The sequence below is a fragment of the Mus caroli genome, chromosome 18, assembly GCF_900094665.2.
Source record: "Mus caroli chromosome 18, CAROLI_EIJ_v1.1, whole genome shotgun sequence".
NCBI classification, from domain to species: Eukaryota; Metazoa; Chordata; class Mammalia; order Rodentia; family Muridae; genus Mus; species Mus caroli.
In genome coordinates, this window is record NC_034587.1 from 35,455,427 (window position 1) to 35,475,780 (window position 20,354).

Here is a 20,354-nt window from a genome sequence, read left to right on the forward strand (position 1 = left end):
TCAGACCATTATTGCTAATATAGTGCAGGGCACTTAGTAGGTGCTCAGCAAATGCTTAGTCAACAAATGGTGATTTTTATGCAACCCCATCTACTCTGTGCCCAGAAACAAGCCCACACATAGTAAGTGCTTTAAATAATTGTTCTGTGAAGGGATGGATGGATGGTTATGCCTTTCTCCTCTATGATTAGAAATTTCCAAAAAATACAAAATATAGCGAAGTGTAGTGTCTTATGTCTGTAATCTTAGCACACAAGAGGCTAAGGCAGGAGGATTGTCTTGAGTTCAAGGCCTACAGTGAGAAACTGACTCAAACGAGTTTATTCAGTGATGTTTATACGTGCCCACATAATATACAGCATTCTTGGGAGGAGCCAGAAAACGCTGACCTACTTGGCAGGTAAATATGGTGTGCAAAGTTGGTCCTGTGCTGTCTCCCTCCTCCCCCATCCTGTCTTTTTTGGGAATTCGGTTCCCTCCAGAGTCCCAAGGGTAGCATTGCCATCTCATTCTTGTTCCAGCCGGAGGAGAGGTAGGGTCAGTGAGCTGCCAAGCTGAAGTTGGGTGACAGACGGGAAGTCTGCCTGTCAATTTGAGCTGCCCCCAGGCTGAGTGAACACCGCATCGCACTCTTGGTGCCGGAGAACGGCTGACTATTGATTAAAAAAAAAAAAAATGTCCCTCTGTGCTTTCCAAATTAAGACGACATTTAACTGAGTGCTTGCTGGCTCGCCTGCTCTGTCTGTCTCCCAGAAGACAGAGCCCATCTTGGTGGAAACTTGTTTAAGAATGTCCAAAGCCTCAGCTTTGACATCTTGGCTGATGTCAAGAAATTTCTGTAACCTTCCTGTTCAGCACACCCAGTTCTGTCATCATCTGTACCGCCTCACTCGGAGCCTATCACGGGGGAAAAGTGCTGGTGTCAGCGTGCTGGGAAGGGATGCGAGATGCAGGGTACAGCACCAGCCCTCACCTCACACCCCTACTCTGACAAAACAGCATTGCCCAGGACTTCTCTGGGTTCTGCAGGGAAGGCTGAGGGCAGACTCGGAGGGTGCAGTGGTCCTTAATCTTAGAGAAGTCAGAGTCCATGTTGAAAATCTGATGACAGCACTATACACTATTCCAGCCCAAAGGAAACTGTATCCCATCCCCACTCAGCCTGCAGTTTAGCTGTTCATAGATTCCGAAGCCCAAACATCCTCGGTTAAGAATGTGTGATGGAAGCCAGGAAGCTCACACATCCGATAACATCACTCAGGATGCTGAGGGAGAATTGCCAAGTGTTCAAGTCTATGGCTATACTGTTACGTTCCAAGTTAGCCTAGGTTACACCTACCCATCCCCCCCCCCTGCTAAAAATAATAAAAATTAAAATGTTAAGTAGCCAGACATGATGGTACATGCCCTTAATCCCTGCATTCAGCAGGCAGAGGCAAGCAGACCTTGGTGAGATCAAGCCCAGGTTGTTCTACCAGGCCAAGCTGGGCTACACAGTGAGACCCTGGTTTTTTGTTTTTTTTTGTTTTTTTTTTTTTTTTCCTATCATCTTTTGTTTGTTTGGTTGGTTGGTTGGTTTGTGGGTGTTTTTTGGAAACAGGGTTTCTCTGTGTAGTAGTGGCTGTCTGTAGACTAGGTGTGTCTATGTCTCTGTGTGTGTCTTTGTTTTTCTGTGTGTGTGTGTGTGTGTGTGTGTGTGTGTGTGTGTGTGTGTGTCTATGTCTGTGTCTGTCTGTGTTTCTGTGTTAAAGGAAATCACCACCACTGCCTGGTAAGACCCTGTTTTAAAAAAAAACAAAACAGGGCTGGGAGGGATGGCTCAGCGGTTAAGAGCACTGACTGCTCTTCCAAAGGTCCTGAGTTCAATTCCCAGCAACCACATGGTGGCTTACAACCATCTGTAATGGGATCTGATGCCCTCTTCTGGTGTGTCTGAAGACAACTACAGTTTATTCACATATATAAAATAAAAATAAATCCTTAAAAAATTTAAAAATTAAAAAATTAAAAAACAAAACAAAACAAAAAAACACTGTGATGCAGAATATTAAATCCCAAATCCCTGACCCCAGACCCTAGCTCTGCTGCAAACTTGCTATGTGGCCTTGTGCAAGTCACCTGTTGTTTCATCTTTCTGTAGCCTTGGTTATAAAATGAAGAGTTGAGACCTGTCTGTGACAGTCATACACTGGTAATCCCAGTACTTGGGAGGTAGAGTCAGCAGGATCAAGAGTTCAAGGTCATTCTCCACTCTAATGAAGGCTTGAAACGTGCAATGTTCAAACTACAATGTTCAAACAATGGTTTAGTGTCTTGGAGCCGTGCTGCATAAACCTTTACAGCCCCATGTTTCCTTAGGCATCTGATGAGAACTTTGTATCTTCTGCTCAGACGAAAATGCTTACACACCAAGTTCAGGGGTCCACGGACTGGAGTTTTAGGACTAGATGGATGAAATGGCTTAGTGTTTGCTTCTTCTGTTTTGTTTTTGTTTGTTTGAGACAGTTTCTCCCTGTAGCTCTGGCTGTCCTGGAACTCGCTGTAGACTAGGTTGGCCCCAAACTCAGAGATCTGCCCACCTCTGCCTCCTGAGTGCTGGGATCCAAGACATGTGTCATCCCTGCCTGGTTTGGTTTAGTGTTTCTATAGATCAAATCTCAGCTATGGTTCCAGCATTCCTAGGTCATCTCCCCACTCCATCTCTCCTCAGCCTGCAAAAGCACTAATTACCCGTGGGGTCAGCATGCTCTATTTTTGTATCGTAGTCTTCAGACTCTGCTTTTAGACAGTAGAACTATTTCCCCACCCCAATGAAGTCCTACTGGAACACCAACATAAATAAAAGGAAACTCTAGGGCTGGAGAGATGGCTCAGTGGTTAAGAGCACTGACTGCTCTTCCAGAGGTCTTGAGTTCAATTCCCAGCAACCACATGGTGGCTCACAACCATCCGCAACGAGATCTGGCGCCCTCTTCTGGAGTGTCTGAAGACAGCTACAGTGTACTTACATATAATAAATAAAATCTTTAAAAAAAATAAATAAAATAAAATAAAAGGAGACTCTGAAGCATCTGTTTATCCATTTATTCGACCATGGATCAACTCAACAAGTATTTCAAGTGTCATCTGAGCCAGGCACCTGGCTAGGTAAGATGGAGCTCCTGCCTGCTTGGTTCTCATGACCTCTCTCAGTGGCCTGGAACCCAACAGCTCTGTGAACCAGCTTGACAATCACAGGTCTTACAAGATGACCCTGACCGGAGTGAGGTGATCAGAGACTCAGACCTTGCCTCTGAAAATGCTAACTTCTCCAGGTCTCATAGTCCTCATCTGTAAGATGGAATAACATCACTGCATTCCAAAGTGTGTGACTGTCACCAGCCCGAGGTGGCACCAGCCCGGCTGGCCTGTCTACAGATGAGAGTCAAGAGCCCTGATCTCCCGGAGATGACAAGTGAAGCAGACAATATCTTCTGCCTCTGGTGTCCAGGAGAGTCCCACCCCACCCCATCTTATACTATCCTAAGCTAGCTGTGGCTGCTTGGAAATTTCCGGGGATTAAAAAAAGTATTGGGAAAATATTAGCTATTTCTTCACTCTTCCCACCCCTGAAAAGCTGGCTGCTGTCAGTATGGATTTTCTAGTTCTAGTTCACACACCATCCTCTGGGGCCTCAATTCACAGACCCAAGCCTGCCGATAGAGCAAGACTTCCCCAGATGGGGTGTCAGGTAAGACTACTATATGCACAAGAAGGACTGCTCCCTGGAAAAGGAAGGGACTGGGACTGGGCAGATGCGAACTCCTTTTACCCTGTGCTTGTAAGAGCGGACTAATTCGGAACTGAGTGCCTTCTGTCTGCAAGTCTTCATCTCAGGGACTTTTCCTCTTCCGTTCCTTTGCAATCCAGTGCCATGGTTGATGACATGGGCTTTGGCTTTGGGCCAGCCTGAGCACAAATCCTGAGTCTGCCTCTACTCCCTGCTCAATCTTGGGGAAGACCCCTCAATGTTCCCAAGCTGCATTCCTGTGAAATGGGTATGAAAATACTACCGACCTAGCACTGGGCAGGGCTGGGGTGGGGGTGGGGAATCAAATTAAAGCCTAGTGCCTGGTTCATATAAATACTCTATTTACAGTCTTGCTTTCCTAACGTCCTGATTTTTCTAGCTGAGATGCATATTGTTGGATAGCATAGTGGAATGGGGTCAAGGACACACATGTCCATTGTCTGCGTACCTGACACTGCGAACCAGTGTGACCCACGCCTGTCATGACCCAACAAGAGTTTCATGCCAGGAATTCGATGACAAACAGCTCTCACTCCAAACAGAGTGAGCTGCAGTTTTCCCTTTATTAGTAGGTTGGAAGGCATGTGTGGCTCCCCCAAGAGCCCGCCCTCAACCTTCAGTGTCCAGTGAGGCCATTCCTCTGCTTAGGATACTACACTCTGTGGTATCTGTTCCTCCTGAGGGCCACCTCTGCATGTGTTTTACTGCAAACTCCTAAGAGTGGAACAAGCTGTCCCTGTTGTCCGTAAAGCTCAGCCACGCAGACCATTACAAGGTCTGCCCTAGTCAGTTGCTTGGTAGTCCTGGACTCCTGCTTCCTCTGTGAGGAACAGCATAGCATCAGTTGCCCTAAAGTTAGGAATATCTCTGTCCAATGAATTCCACAAATTTTAAAAACCAGCTTATTCCCTGAGATCCTCAAGACTGGAGTGCCCTAACGTTTCTCAGGGACCCAGGTCCTGGATCCAAACACATCCCAACCAAACATGTTCATAGATTCCTGCCACAGCCAAGTCTGCTCTCAGCTGCCTTCTTTCTACCCATCTGTGCTTCTGAAGCTGAGGCCCCACTGGTGGCTAGGTCTAGACTGAGGGTCCTCCCGCACACCGAGAGCCTCCGCAAAGCTGCGGATGCAGCTTCCACTGGTACCGTGTGCTGCCCCAACAACATCTCCAGCAGAGAGCTCATCTCTGAGACGAAAGTGCTGGCCAGGCGCGTGCCTGTTGGGCTCAGCTCAGGTCCCGGTCCAACTGTCTTGCCGAATGTCTGGAAGGTTCTCGGTTCCTCTGACGCTGTAGCATCGGGGGAAGACAAGTTGTCTCGGTAATTGGTGGTGAGGGGCAATGACAATCTCGCCATCCAGGCTGGGTCAGGGGGACTCAGCTTGTCCAGGGCTAGACCTGCAGAGGAAGGAGGGACACAGTGAGGGCCAGATGCACAGAAGGGCAGGGAAGCCAGGCAGGGTGGGGCTGGAAGCAGAACAAGAGAGGTGGACAAAGAAGGAAAGGGAAATGGTAGGGGACACACTACAGTGAGAGAGAGGGACGGGAAGGAAGAGGCCCTGACAGGCAAGCTCCCTGGGCAGGAAAGCTGCTGACCAAAGCAGCCGGAAGAGCTTACTGGGAAGGAGGCATGAGGACTGATAGAATTAGTCTGTTTCAGCCTGGTATGGAGGAACACCAGCACCAGGGAAACTGAGGTGAGAGAGTTACATTAAATTTGAGGCCAGGCTCTTCTGTGCTTCAAGTTCCAGGCCAGCCAAGGCTGTATAATGAGTCCCTACCTCAAAAAACAAACAAACAAACTAGAAATAAATAATAATGACCACCTATGAAATTGCATAATTATCTCATTTTACCTACTCAGACCCTTGATGTCAAGAGTCTTCTCTACATTTTAAGGGACTCTCAAAGAAGTCCTGTCTAATAGGTAACCAAAACTGGGTTGGACTTAGGTCTGGTGACTTTGAAGCCCCTGGTCGTCCCCAACCTTACCCACTCTCTGGAAAGCATGCCCTTCATGGGTGCTCCTGGGGTCCACCTCTGGAATTCCCAAGGCTGCCAGGACCTGTTTTGTCACCACCTGTCCCTGAGCACTTCCCCTTCACACTGTTACTTTTCCAAAGGCAGGAAATCCTGGTCTAGTGTACAGCTGAAAAGGGGCTGCCCGCCTGAGAATGGTCCTGAGAAAGGGACGGGGCAGTGACAGCAACGGCGACTGCCTGGTGTTTGATGCTTAAGAAAGAAAAACTGTCCCCTAAATTCTCATGCCACACCACAGTTCTTTTCTCATTTCCCCTCAAATGAAAATCCTGTCTCCTGGGCATATATACCCAAAGGATGCTCCAACGTATAACAAGGACACGTGCTCCACTCTGTTCATAGCAGCCTTATTTATAATAGTCAGAAGCTGGAAAGAACCCAGATGTCCCTCAACAGAGGAATGGATACAGAAAATGTGGTACATTTACACAATGGGGTACTACTCAGCTATTAAAAACAATGAATTAATGAAATTCTTAGGCAAATGGATGGAACTAGAAAATATCATCCTGAGTGAGGTAATCCAATCACAAAAGAACACACATGGTATGCACTCACTGATAAGTGGATGTTAGCCCAGAAGCTCAGAATACCCAAGATACAATTTACAGACCACATGACGCTCAAGAAGAGGGAAGACTAAAGTGTGGGTGCTTCCGTCCTTCTTGGAAAGGAGAACAAAATACTCAAAGGAAGAAATATGGAGATAAAGTGTGGAGCACAGACTGAAGGAAAGACCACCCAGAGACTGCCCCACCTGGGGATTCATCCCATATACAGATACCAAACCCAGACACTATTGTGGATGCCAAGAAGTGCTTGCTGACAGGAGCCTGTCTCCTGAGAGGTTCTACCAGAGCCTGACAAATACAGAGGCAGATGCTCGCAGCCAACCATTGGACTGAGCACAAGGTTCCCAATGGAGGATTTAGAGAAAGGACTGAAGGAGCTGAAGGGGTTTGCAACCCCATAGGAAGAACAACACCATCAACCAACCAGAACCCCCAGAGCTCCCAGGGACTAAACCACGAACCAAAGAGTACATATGGAGGGACCCATAGCTCCAGCCGCATATGTAGCAGAGGATGGCCTTGTCAGGCATCAATGGGAGGAGAGGCCCTTGGTCCTGTGAAGGCTTGATGTCCCAGTATAGGGGAATACCAGGGCAGTGAGGCAGGAGTGTATAGGTGGGTGTGGGAACATCCTCATAGAAGCAGGGGGAGGGGGCTAGAATAGTGGATGGGGGGGGCAGGGAGGGGGATAACATTTGAAATGTAAATAAAGAAAATATTCCCTAAAAGAAGAAGAAAATACAAATGGTCAATAATTATTTTCTAAGTGTTATCAGAGAAAGAAAAAGAAAAGAAAAAGGAAAAGAAAATCCCGTCTCGAAAAAATAATTCTAGAAGCTAGATGTGTTGGCACTTGCCTGTAATCCCAGCACTCAGGAGGCTAAGACAAGAGGATTATTGGGAGTTCCAGGATAGAATAGGTCAGTTAGCAGTGCATAAGATTCTTTCTCAAATAACAACAAACAAACATGAATTGCAGCCCCGGAAGCAAAGGCGGGGGGGTGAGGGGGTGCGATAAATGTTTATGGTGACTGGTGTTTTATGTTAGTTTCAGGCTAGTGGTTTCAAATCTGTGCCAGAAGAAGATTCTGGAAGGAAATAGGGCAAAATGTTAACTGAAATTCTCTGGGCACAAATGATCTGTCTTTTTTGTTTGTTTGTTTGCCTGTAGTTCCTGCATTACTAGATGGCTACCTTTGCACGGTGAAAAGGTTATCCAGGTTGCAGCTAATCATTTGTTTGCATTAGTGAATGATCCCCTGGTTCTTGGTTTTGGACTGTACCGGATGGCAGAATCCTCCTCCCTTTCCCGGCCTGGGACTTAGCGAGTGTCTGTTGTATGAGAACAGCTGGAAAATGGTATGAGTCTTCATTATGGCTTCAGTAAGTTTATGGCAGCCAATAAAATAGTCATCATTACCTCCCCCAGCCACCGTGCCTGCGTGCGTGCGTGCGTGTGTGTGTGTATGTGTGGGTGCATGTGTGTGTGTGTATGTGTGGGTGCATGTGTGTGTGTGTATGTGTGGGTGCATGTGTGTGTGTATGTGTGCATGTGTGTATGTGTGTGTGTATGTGTGCATGTGTGCATGTGTGTATGTGTATGTATGTGTGTATGTGTGTGTGTGTATGAATGTGTGTGTGTATGTATGTGAGTGTGTATATGTATGTGTACATATGTGTATGTGTGTATGTGTATGAATGTGTGTGTGTGTAGGCTTTCAGAAGTCAACATCAGATGTCTCTTTCCACACCCTTCCATTTATTTATTTATTTACTTTTGTAGCCCTGCTTGGCCTGGAACCCCTTAAGTAGACCAAGCTAGTGTTAGACTTGCAGACTCCACCTGTCTCCACCTTCTGAGTGCTGACAGACGCTCTCACTAACCCTGAAACTCACCATTCAGCTACGATGGCGAGTTCACAAGCTTCAGGGAGCCTCCAGGCTCTGCCCCCCCAACTCTGAGATTACAGATGCACCCCCGTGCCTGGCTCTTACATGGCTTTTAAGGAATCCAGACTTAGGTCCTCAAACTTGTGTGGCAAGCAAGCCCCACCCTGAGTCATCGAAGCCCCATTATCATCACACCCTCAGGTTCTTTATCTGGTCACCAAGTCCCCAGTCCTAAGCACATCCCTCAGTAGCCCTGGGGTATCCAAACAAAGTCTTTCCCACCCCTTTTTTCTTCTTCCAAACCCACTTTGCCCAATGCCTTCTGGGCTATGGGGAGGCAGGGCAGGGCAAGCATTGAGCCCGAAAGTTCTAGCCACAGCTGGTCAATGATAGAATTCAGAACTGTAGTCACCAACCGTATGTGGGTACTGAGCCCTTGAAGTGTACGACTAAAGACTCAATATTTCATTTTATTTAATTTCACTTCATTTAAACTTAAAGAGCCATATGTGGCCAGTGGCTATCATATTGAGCAGCACAGCTCTGAAATTTAGAGCCATATCGTCTATGTTAATAGCCATTAGCTGCATGACCCTGGGCAAATTATTAAACACTCTTGACCCTCAGTTTTTTTCCCCTTTATGAAATGAGGATAATGAATAGCCCCTTTCTCTTCATATTTTCTCCAGAGGAACTTACAATAGGTGACTTGCACTTAGAAAGCGCTCTGTCAATGCTAGTTATGGTTTTTAGCCCCAGAAAGGGCAAAACCTGCCATGCCTTGCATCCAGATGGAAGCCAAGGAAGGTAAATCCACCAACAGGATAGGCGGTCAGAGTAGCGCGTGCCACCCAAAGGAGGGAGATTCCACTGAAGGTGCTTGGCAGGTGGCCTGCATTAAAATCCATATATATTTTTTGTTTATCTTTTGTTTTGTTTCTTTTGAGACAAAGTTCCTCTGTGTAGCCCTGGCTGTCCTAGAACTCCTTCTGTAGATCAGGTTGGCCTCAAACTTGTGGACATCCACCAGCTCTCTGCCTTCCGTGTACTGGGATTAAGGTATGTGGCACCACAGCCTGGTCCATATTATGTTTAATGTTAAAATTAATTGCTTTGCTCTCCTCCTCTTCCTCCTTTAAAAAAAAAAAAAAAAAAAACAGGGTTGGGCTGGAGAGATGGTTCAGAGCTTAAGAGCACTGACTACTCTTCCAGAGGTCCTGAGTTCAATTCCCAGCATCCACATGGTTGCTCACAACCATCTGTAATGGGATCTGATGCCCTCTTCTGGAGTGTCTGAAGACAGCAACAGTGTATTCATCTGCATAAAAAAATTAAATAAGCCGGGTGGTGGTGGTGCATGCCTTTAATCCCAGAACTTGGGAGGCAGAAACAGGCAGATTTTTGAATTCGAGGCCAGCCTGGTCTACAGAGTGAGTTCCAGGACAGTCAGGGCTTTACAGAGAAACCCTGTCTCGAAAAACAAAAAAACAGGAAAACAAAAAAACAACAACAACAAAAAATTAAATAAATCTTTAAAAAATCATTTTTAAAAATTAAATAAAAGTAAAAACAGGGTCTTATATAGCCCAGAGTAGACCATAATTCCTCCTGTAACTGAGGAGGACCTTCAACTTCTGACTTTCCACTCCCAAACTCTGGTATCACAGGTGTGTATCAACAGGCCCATTTAATACAGTGCTTGTGTGTGAATGAGCCTAGAAACATTCTACCAAACCAAAACTAATTGTCTTCTACCAAACATTTTTTTTTCTTTAGTTTCAATTAGCACATTAAGGAGTTGCCTACTTTCTGGAGGGAAAGGTTATTTAAATATGCCAACCGTAACAGTGTAGTTGAGTTGCTACTGCCCAGGCTTGAGCACCCCTGCCATGAGCAAGGAGACTTTGGGCAGGCCAACTTAGCTCCTAAGCCTGTGTTCACCTGTATCATGTCCCCCCGCTCCCAGAGGTCTGCCTGTAGGTATTCCTGGTGCCGGGCACACAGATCAAGAATGAAGTGATTGCTCACTCAGAAAGGACCCCCGAAGTCAAGCCTTGTGCTATGTTATTCTTTTTCTTTTTTTTTTAATTTTCAAGAAAGGTTTTTATTCTGTTTTATGTCTATGAGTGTTCTACCTGATGTCTGTCTGGGCTTTGAATGTGTACCTATTGCCTGTGAAGTTCAGAGGAGGATATTGGGGTTCCCTGGAATTAGAGTTATAAATGGCTGTGAGCTGCCATGTGGGTGCTAGGAATTGAACCCAGGTCCTCTGGAAAAGCAGCCAGCACTCTTAACCACTGAGTCATCTTTCCAGTCTGTTCATTATTCTTAACAATGATTTAAAAAAAAAAAAAAAAAAAGAACCCAGGGGCTCGAGAGATGACTCAGTGGTTAAGAGTACTGGCTGCTCTTCCAGAGGACCTGGGTTCAATTCCTAGCACCTACATGACTTTTCACAACTGTCTGTAACTCCAGTTCCAGGGGATTCGATACACTCACACACACAAATGTGCAGGCTTAAACACCAATATGCATAAAATAAAAAAAATGGTGAAAACCCTGGTCATTAAACAAAGGAAGGCTGGGTAATGGGGCTCATGCCTGTGATCCCTGTACTTCACACTGGGAAACTGAGGCAGGAGGATTTCAAAGAAGAATTCAAGGTCATCCTGGGCTACATATTGACAGAGTGAAACCCTGTCTTAAATAACTATGCCTACCACCGTATAACTAAAGGAGCAAACAGATAAATAACCACTTTCTGAGACTGCAGGGCAAGTAAAATGCTGGCCACGCCCCTCTCTGCGGTGGCCTGGAACAGAACTCTGCAGTCGGGGTGCATGGGAGGAGGATGGGCACACGGAGACGGCACCAAGGTGACCCCGGGGCATCCTTACCTGTATTAGGGTCCAACAGGCTCGACAGCTCTTCTTCTAGAAGTCGCTTTACTGAAAGGTCCTCCTCCGGGCTTGGGGGCCCTTCTTCCAGGTCAGGTTCTGCTTGGCTACTAGGCTTGAGGCCTACAAGGCCCTCTGTGTCTGGGATGGTACCCCTGTGAAGAAAGCCGATGGGGTTTCACGTGAGGAATTCCCACAGAACTGTCTGTTCAGGCAGCCTTTGTCATCTACACAAGGAACTGGTATAAGGCTGGCTTACAGAGTCAGGGTGAACTGAGTCCTGAACGCCTGAAGATTGTTTTCTCTAGAAGGAAATGGGAGTGATACCTAGTATCTTTCCTGGGGGCGGGGTTGGGGGGTGTGTAAAATGAGACTTCATAGGTAAAGCCTTTAGTGGGGTGCCCTGCAACACTGTAACGGGTAGGCACACAGAAGAGAAAGGAAGCCATTGGTAGTGTTGCTCACTACTGCCCCCTCACGCCTCCAATGAAGGTTTATTGGAGCACAGGGCAGCATTTAATAAACTTCTTCAGTCAACTTGATCATCTACCCTGCACCAGCCAGGCAAGGCTCTTTTTGCCTTTCTTTTTCTTTCTTTCTTTCTTTTTTTTTTAAGACATATTTATTTATTTTATGTATATGAGTACACCATTGCTCTATTCAGACACACCACAAGAGGGCATCAGATCCCATTACAGAAGTTTATGAGCCACCATGTAGTTGCTGAGATTCAAACTCAGGACCTCTGGAAGAGCAGTCGGTGCTCTTAACCACTGAGCCATCTCTCCATTCTCTTGTCAAGTACTCAGAACATGGCCTGGCACACACAGGGTGCTTGACAAACCTATGGAATAAGTGAGCAGCTTCCTTCCTACCAAAGCCACATCTCAGAGCAAAGGGGCAGGGGTGTGTGTGTGTCTATGTCTGTGAGGGGGTGGGGGGTGTGTATCATATCTGCATCTGTACCCCAGTTTCCTGGCTTAACATGGGGCCCCTATGTCTCACTGAGCCTCGGGGCCTCTGACTGTCATTCAGGAGGAAGCTCATTTCTACAGGTGAAAATCCTCCCCAGAGCCCCTAAGGCCCATGAGTCCCATCTGCTGTTTGTTGTCCTCATTTCCCACTGTGACTCTTGCTGCTGCTGTTAAGCAATCAGCTAGGAGGCAGCAAGCTGGGGGTAACAGTGTGGACTACCCTAACCCAGGTGTAGGCTCTCCCCAAAGTGCAGACACTTGCTCGCTAGACCTTTTCAAGCCTATACAGAAGAGGCACTCCCATTTTACCGGCTAGAAGATTTTTGCAACTTGCCTATCCCCCCACCCCACCCTACCCCACTTGTTGACTAAGGAATTAAGCAAGAATTCGAATCTTGACTCATGACTCTAGAATGTATGTTCTAAAGCAAAGGCCTTTAGAGCTGCTCCTCTGACCTCCTATCCCAGAGTTCCCACTCCCCCAGGCAAGTAGATAGCAATCTAGAATTCCTTTCCCAAAGTAGGTCATAGAAACTAGAACTCTATCCAAAGCCAACCCTAAAACCTAAAAACAGGACTTGAATTTCCCCCTTACTTTCTGGGTAAGAGTTGGCAATAAAGAAATTCTCTGAGCTGCCTAGCTTGCTTGCAGGTTATAAGTCCCTTGTTCCAGAAAAAGCTCCTGTCCCATACCTGGAAGCAGGAAGTGTGTGGTGGAACAGTCAGGAAGCTCTACAGATAGGCCTTGCTTGGGCTCCCCACTTGATCTAAATTTTCATTTCCTCATTCCCCTCTTATCCAATTTTATTTTCATAGGTATTCCTGCAACACTGAACCCAATCTTAAACATGGATCTTTGGATCTTCAACCTAAAGGTTTCTCTATTACATAAAATTATGATTTGAAAAAAATTGTAACGGGGCCAGTGAGGTAGATAGATGCCTTAGTGGCTAAGGGTGCTTGTCACCAAACCCAATGACCTGAGTTCAATCCTTAATACCTTTGTGATGGAAAGAGAAAGCAAACACTTACATATGGTCGTCCATCCTCCACATATACTCTTCTACCCATTCATAGGCAAAATACATGTAAGATAATTTTAAAACATTTTTATGTCTTTTCTCTTGTTCACTGCTCTATTACCAGTTTATTTCCACAGGCTCAAAAGTCGAGCCTGCAGAAAGAAAATCTATTTCTCCCTTGTATAGTGAGGAGTAGGATTTGAGATCCATCTTGAGGTCTCTTCAGTTCCAGGACCTGTCCTGAGGACCACGCCCTCACATCTACATCCTGATGTAGTAGGCCAAGAGAAAGAAAGAAGAGAGGTACAGATTTCAAACCAATCAAGTAATCAGGGGACAGATAGTCAAAGGTAAGAGATGAAGTAATTTCCTTGGTGGCATTGGGACCTGTAAATATCATAAATACAGAGGTCCCAGGACGGAGCTTCCGGAGTGGGGGATGGGTGCTGTCTGCTGCACATACCCCCAGGGCTGAGTTCCTAGGGTGTACTCACCCTTCCACACATCCCCAAGACTGTAGTGACTTAGGGGCCCAGAGGGGACTGTGTTGTGGGTGCTACGTGCTGCTTACCTGCTGCTGCCGGGCTTGGCCGAGTATTTATTTCCTCGGTGGTTTGGTTTGGGCTGGAATTGGCCCTGGTGCAGCAAGGACAGCAGCTGGGAGATTTGCTACAAGACAGGAAAAATCTGTTGACTCCACACAATTCCGACCCTGCACGCTTCCTCGCCGGATGTTTCCCTCAATGCTGGTGCTTTCTTTTTATAGTTTTTCCTCTGGCTTCAGATGCTTCTGTGATCAGATAGGGGGCTGGGGGGGAATGGACCTGGAGGACTGAGTAAGGGACCTGGGGGGAGGGTGCTTCCTGGCTTTGTCTGTCACTGCAAGCCCTGGGCAGCTGAAGGAGATGGCATGGAGACCCTTGAAACCATGCCCACAAACTCCTTCCCTGGAGTGGCTGGTGGACTTTGAGGGCCGAAGTGAAAGGGGTATTTCCTGATCTTATGGTTGTTACTTTGATAAGGATTACCTTTGACCTGTATTCAAGCATTCTGGCCAGTTTATGTGGGCAGTATGGACGACTGCATTGTATAGAGAAAAAAATGATGTCATTTCATCAACTCACTTATTCGCCCTGCCAACCAATGGCCATGCATTTAAATGCATTTGTGCCAGGTATAGTGTTTCTGTGGGACTTGTAAGAACAAGAAAGGGACACCCTCCCCTTTTTGTCTCTGGAAGTTCATGGTTTACAAGGAAGACAGGGGGCAGGGGCGGGGCGGGGTGTGTGTGTGTGTGTGTGTGTGTGTGTGTGTGTGTGTGACAGAGACTGTATTTGAGTTATTGGGAAGGGGCGAGGTCTGTAGGAGCAGAGGTCTCAAACCTATTTTGAAGCAGGCAGCAAGTCAGGAGGTGCTGCTGAAGAAAACTATCCATTTGCTTTCTGCCCATGGAGACGGGCTCTTACTATGCTGTGCAGGCTAGCCTTGAACTCTCTCTTTAGCTTCCTGAAAGACTGTAACTATAGGCATGCGCCACCAAATTTGGCTTTCAGGCAATTCGACAAATGATTTTTTTTTTTTTTTGAATTCTGGCTGCATGCCAGGAACTCCTGCTGAGATTTAAGGCTCCGCAGGAAGTCCGCCAGAGACTAGGGGGTCTAGACAGTAACAGAAGACGGCTTCTGGGCTTCTGTTAAGGTCCAGGGAAAAATATGGACGTTTCAGAAGGTGAAAGAAGTGGGGATTGTCTAGTTGTCAGCCCTATACCCTGACAGGAGAGAGCCAGAAGCAGACCTTGTCTTGGCAGACTGCATTCTCCTTGTGGTCACTAGCTTGGGAACTTTCAGGCAGATTTTGAGATCTTTTGAGACCCTCCAGCTTAGTTATCTCTCATCTCTGAAGTGGGTTTGCATCCCCACAGCATTATCAGTGTTAATTAGCTATCTTGATATTAAAATTCTTCCACAGACTCAGGGGTATAACCCCTAAAAATGCTGCTTCTCTGTGGCCAGGACTGGGGTTTCACTGAGACTTGGGAGAGTCAGGGCCCCATAGCCTGCCTCAGGTAGATCCTGCCTCCCCACCGGGCCCAGAAGCCCTTAAAAGGAAGCCACCTGCTACCTTTTACCCAGGTAAATCCAAACTGAAGAGCCACGCCCAGTGCTGCATCCGGGCATTCAGAGTCACTTCACAGTTGGAACCCAAATTCTGGGGTTGGACTTGGGTTCACATTCTAAATCTGTTCCTGCCTCACCTCCCATCTCCATGGCCCTAGGAACTCACTCCTGGCTTCTAAACCAGTGTCCTCAGCAGTGCAGGAATGAGACTGAGGTCACGTGGTGCTTATATTTCAGTGAGCTGAGGCACCTGACTCACTTGTTGATAGAGCCTGTGGTAGCACTTAGTGATTACTCGGTGACAACTAATCTCATTTGTGCCACACAATAGCTGCAGGAAAGAGACACCATCCCAAACATTTAAAGAGATGGAAGCTGAGGTTCACAGTTCTCACAGCACCAAGGCCTGGAACTTGAATTTAGATCTGACTTTATTGAGGAGCTGAACTGTCATAAAAACCTAAGCACTCGGTATCTTTCTCTCGCCCTCCAATTGACTCCACGTGGATACCTTTCTATCCATCACTTTAGTATGTCGTGCAAAGTGTCCGCTCTCTACTGTCATGGCCAGTGACATATAGTGTCATGGCATAAGAGTGCATTCGAAAAGCAACTGATGGATGAATGGGAGGGAATGAATGAAGTCATTGGCTGTAGCTTCCTCTGGGTTTGCAGAGAGCCCTAGGGTAAGTTTCCTAGGAGACTAGCTAAGCCACCAGGTGGTTTCCTGGGCAGGGGGCTGGGAAGGAAGCTGTGTGCTTGCTCCATGAGAAACCTGAGCCCATTGTCTGGTCCACAAAAGTGTGTCTCTGCCGCAGCACAGGCTAGCACAGAGTAAGCTCTCTGGGAGTCAGAGAAGCAGTTAGGGAGGTGTTAAGCACTATCTCTGAGCAAACCTCCCATTTGTGCTTATAAAAACCCCAAAGCAGGAAATGGATAGTTACTCATCATCCCGTTAATCCTCCCCTCCAGGGCAGTAGCCGAGCAAGTAAGCTTGGCTTTGTAATCCCATTTTGTAGATGAAGACAGTGAGGCTCCACTGTTAAAGGTCATTGCCTCTGTTCTGCAGTTCTAAGCTGCTGTGTTTGAACTTGGATCTGCCTAGCTAGAAGGGTTGTTTCCACTGGGTTGTTCTGTGGGTCCAGCACACAGAACTTTGGAGTCTCAGGCAAGTCAAGCGCTTCCCCTGGAGCCTGCGGCAGTGGTTAAGTAGACCTGACTCCTTCACAGGGACATTGCCTAGCTAAGACGGAGCAGGTTTGCAGCAGGATGGACAGGTGTTTTGTGGAGGCGATAGTACTCATTTGCTGAGCACGCACTACAGGACAGACAGACACAGCTGTCCAGGCATTGCTGCCGTTGATTGATTCTTTTTTTTTTTTTTTTTTTCTAATGCAGATGTGGGAGAAGCATGCTACTAAAGTAGATGCTTTCAATAGATGAGCTGAGTAACTTCTCTCTGAGCCACAGGTGGGAAGAGGTGGAGGCAGAATTTGAACCTAGGCAAACCTTACTCTAAGGTTTTTATTCCTAATCACTACCTTTGTCAAGCATGCATTAGCACATTACAGGAATTAACTGAATTAACATTACAGACCGTCAGGACAACTCTACAAGGCACATACTTCTCACTGACATACCCATCTCACCACTAAGGAAACTGAGGCCCACAGACAACTAATTAGTCTTGGATCACACAGTGATCCTGGCCACTGTGCCCTTAACCTCTGCATCACCCAGTACTGGGTGAGTCTAAGGATGAATATGGGAAACGAGGACGTCTAATGCTTTTAGTGATGTAATTCTTTTGGGGCTGACCAGAGAAAGTGCTGCCCATGCCAGAGGTACCTGGACAGGAGGAGAGTCCCCAGCAGGCTCCTCCACGGGGTTCCGCTCTGCAAAAGCAGCCACAGAGAGCCGAACCAGGCTCCTCAGAATCTGATGAGGACCGGACTCTCCTCTAGGAGACACTTTGCCATTGAGATTCCGCTGTCGTCTCAGGGTTGCAGAGGACGCTGGTGGGCTCTGTGGGGCCTCCTCCTTGCCTTGGTCTCCAGTTGCCCTCGCTATGGGGCTGCCAGGCACCTTCAGAGGCCTTAAGAGTGGCTGGCGTACAGCAGGTGGGGACTCAGGAAGGTTTAGGTTCTCCCGGGAGGCATTCCTCTGCCTGGGATGGTTAAAGAGAAAGTTGAAGGTGTCCTGCAGTACCTCCTGGCTCTCTGCCAGTTCTCCCTGGTTGCCTTGGTTACGCAGGGTCCTGTATAGGGTTGGTGTGAGGTGGAAGGGGGCCTGCAGGCAGGAGTCCCAGCCTGCCTCCATCAGTGTCTCCTTGCTGGTATCCTTGTGAGATGGCCTGACTTCATCAGTCTCATCCTCGTGGGCCCTAAGCACAGGCACCAGGTGGATATCTGCCTTCTGAATGTGTTTCTGGGGCCTCTTGGGCTGGTGGCGGTACGAGGACTCAGCTTCTCGGCAGTTGTAGGCCCTGTTATCCTTTCTCTCTGTCCTGCAGATGGACACGAACAGGGCTAAGAGCAATCCAAAGATGGCCAGCAGTACAGCCAGGCAGATCAAAGCCAGCGCTGGTGTGCTCAGAACTCCAGGCTCATGAGCAGAATCCCTTAGGTGGTCCACACTGGTGACAAACACGACCTTCAATGAAACTTGGGTCTGCAAGGAAGGGCTGCCCTGGTCCTCCACCACTATTCCCAGGTCCCACTGACTCCCGATGAGGCTGCTGGCATTGGTGACATTAATGAATAGCTGCCCCAAGGAAGGGCTGAGGACAAAGAGATGAGCATCATTCCCACTTTGAATGCTGTAGAAGAGTTCCCCATTGGCCCCCGAGTCTGCATCCCTTGCCACAATTGTCACCAAAAGGAAAGACCAGGGGCTGTGGGTAGCCTTTGGTGGTATACCAGTACCTGCTGGATCCATGCCACTGGGATTCTCAATGGGCAACAGAAGGTGGCCCGTGGAGGCATTTACAAGCACTGAAAGGGTGGCTTTGCCTTCACTGAGCACAGGCTGAATCACTTCTGGGGCATTATCATTGGCATCCAAGAGGCTAACCCACACCGAGATGCTGGATGCGAGCTGGGGTTGCCCTCTGTCCTCTGCTATCACCTGGAACTCAAAGCCTGCCATCTGTTCATAGTCCAGTGACCTCTGAACAGTGATTTCTCCTGTTTCAAAGTCAATAATGACTAAGTGAGAAACGGGGGAGTCCTTGATACGGTATGACACTTTTCCATTACTGCCCAAGTCAGCATCATGCGCTTTGAGCGTGATGAGGTGAAGAGAGGGTGGGTTGTTTTCCCAAGTGGAGACCTCGTACCGGCTCTTCTCAAACACAGGGGCATTGTCGTTGACATCACTAACCTGAATTTGGAGCTCCTTCTCAGCTGATAAGGGCTGGGGTCCTTGGTCTTGGGCAAACACAGTGAGAGTATACATGGGCCACTGCTCTCTGTCCAGTGTGGCATTGGTGAGCAGCATGTACGTGTTGCCGTTAGTCCTTTTCAGTCTGAAGTGGCCCAGCTCTTGATTCAGCCAACAGTGGACGAGACCGTTGTTTCCTGAGTCCAAGTCATTCGCACTGACAAGGGCAATGAAGCTATCCCTGGGAAGATCTTCTGACACCAGCGACGTCTGGGAGGCCCACGTGATGAGGATGCTTGGGGCATTGTCATTGACATCCAGAACTTTGATGAGAACTTTGCAATGGCCTGGGATGGAATTGGGACCCAAATCCCTTGCCTGGACATCCACCTCATAGGCAGGATTCTTCTCGTAATCTAGGGCTTGGCGCAGAATGATCTGGCCTGTCTTGGCATCTATGCCAAAGGTGTTCATCACCTCTGGGGACACATGCTTGCCAAAGAAGAACTCTACCTCCCCATTGGGTCCTTGGTCGGGATCCGTAGCAGTCAAGTTTATGAGGAGAGTACCAGGGGCAGTGTCTTCTGGGATTTCTAGTGCTAGTGAACTCTCAGCAAACACTGGACTATTGTCATTGGAGTCCAGGACATTGACCTTGACCACGCTGATTCCTGACTTAGGGGGATTCCCATTGTCATAGGCGGTCAGCACCAGATCAAAATATGAGTGGACTTCCCTGTCCAACTCCTTCACCACCACAAGCTCTGCATGTTTGGTCTCATCAGGGCCCACAATAACATCCAGGGCAAAGTGTTCACTGGGAGACAGGGAGTAGGAATATAAGCTGTTAGGACCCGTGTCTTGGTCAAGAGCTCTGTCCAAGGGGATTCGTGTGTGCAAAGAGGCACTCTCTGAGATTTCCAGTTCCTGCTCGTCTTTGGGAAACTGTGGCTGGTGGTCATTGATGTCTAGCACCTGAATCTCCACATGAATTAGAGCAGACGCCCCTGTGGCAAGCACATCAAATGACACCAGACAGGGATCTTGCTGCCGACATAGCTTCTCCCGATCCAGCCGGCTGGAAGTGCTGAGCAGGCCGTCCTCAGAGTTCATCTGAAACGGCAGTGCCTGAGGCAGCTGCAGAATCTGGAAGGCATCTCCTGCCTTCCCACGCCTCTCCTCCACTCTTAGTTCTTGGGACAGTTTCCCTATCACCGTGCCAGACGGCACTTCCTCTGTCACTTGGAATTTCACCATGACAGTGGCCACCTCCTGACAATCCCCTGAAAGGAACAAGTAGCTTCCTGGCCCTAAGAGCCCTAGCAGGAATGGCAGAAGTAGCATCATGCTTACCGGCGGGTAGGCTGGACTGGAGTTTTTCAAAGGCAGAGCTTGTCCCCAGTAGTTCCTGAATGGCTTGGTCAGCCTGGATCTCCCACTTCAGACCTGCTGGTACAACTCTGTCCCATAATTAGAAGATGCTGTAAGGAGCAGGATTCCCAAGCAAGGCCATCTCCGTGACAAGTGATCTGAGAGGTCCCAGAACAGATAAATTGCTGGAAGAGATTCTTGCTCCACCGCAGCACCAGCTGGTCCACTTAGCAGTGATGGGCAAGTACCGGTCTAAGAGAGACTTGACCTAGTAAAGCAGGATGTAGGGATTTGACTT

The 20,354-nt window shown here is 47.8% G+C and overlaps 1 protein-coding gene across 1 annotated transcript; it reads right to left on the minus strand.

The window, feature by feature from the left end:
- Positions 1-3,084: 3,084 nt before the first annotated feature.
- Pcdh12 (protocadherin 12) lies at positions 3,085-20,354 on the minus strand. Its single transcript, XM_021151061.2, has 4 exons — positions 17,153-20,354; positions 13,759-13,856; positions 11,192-11,346; positions 3,085-5,190 (listed from the first exon to the last, which is right to left on the minus strand). The coding sequence occupies exons 1-4, from the start codon at positions 20,030-20,032 to the stop codon at positions 4,781-4,783; spliced, it is 3,543 nt and encodes a 1,180-aa protein (XP_021006720.1). The 5' UTR covers positions 20,033-20,354; the 3' UTR covers positions 3,085-4,780.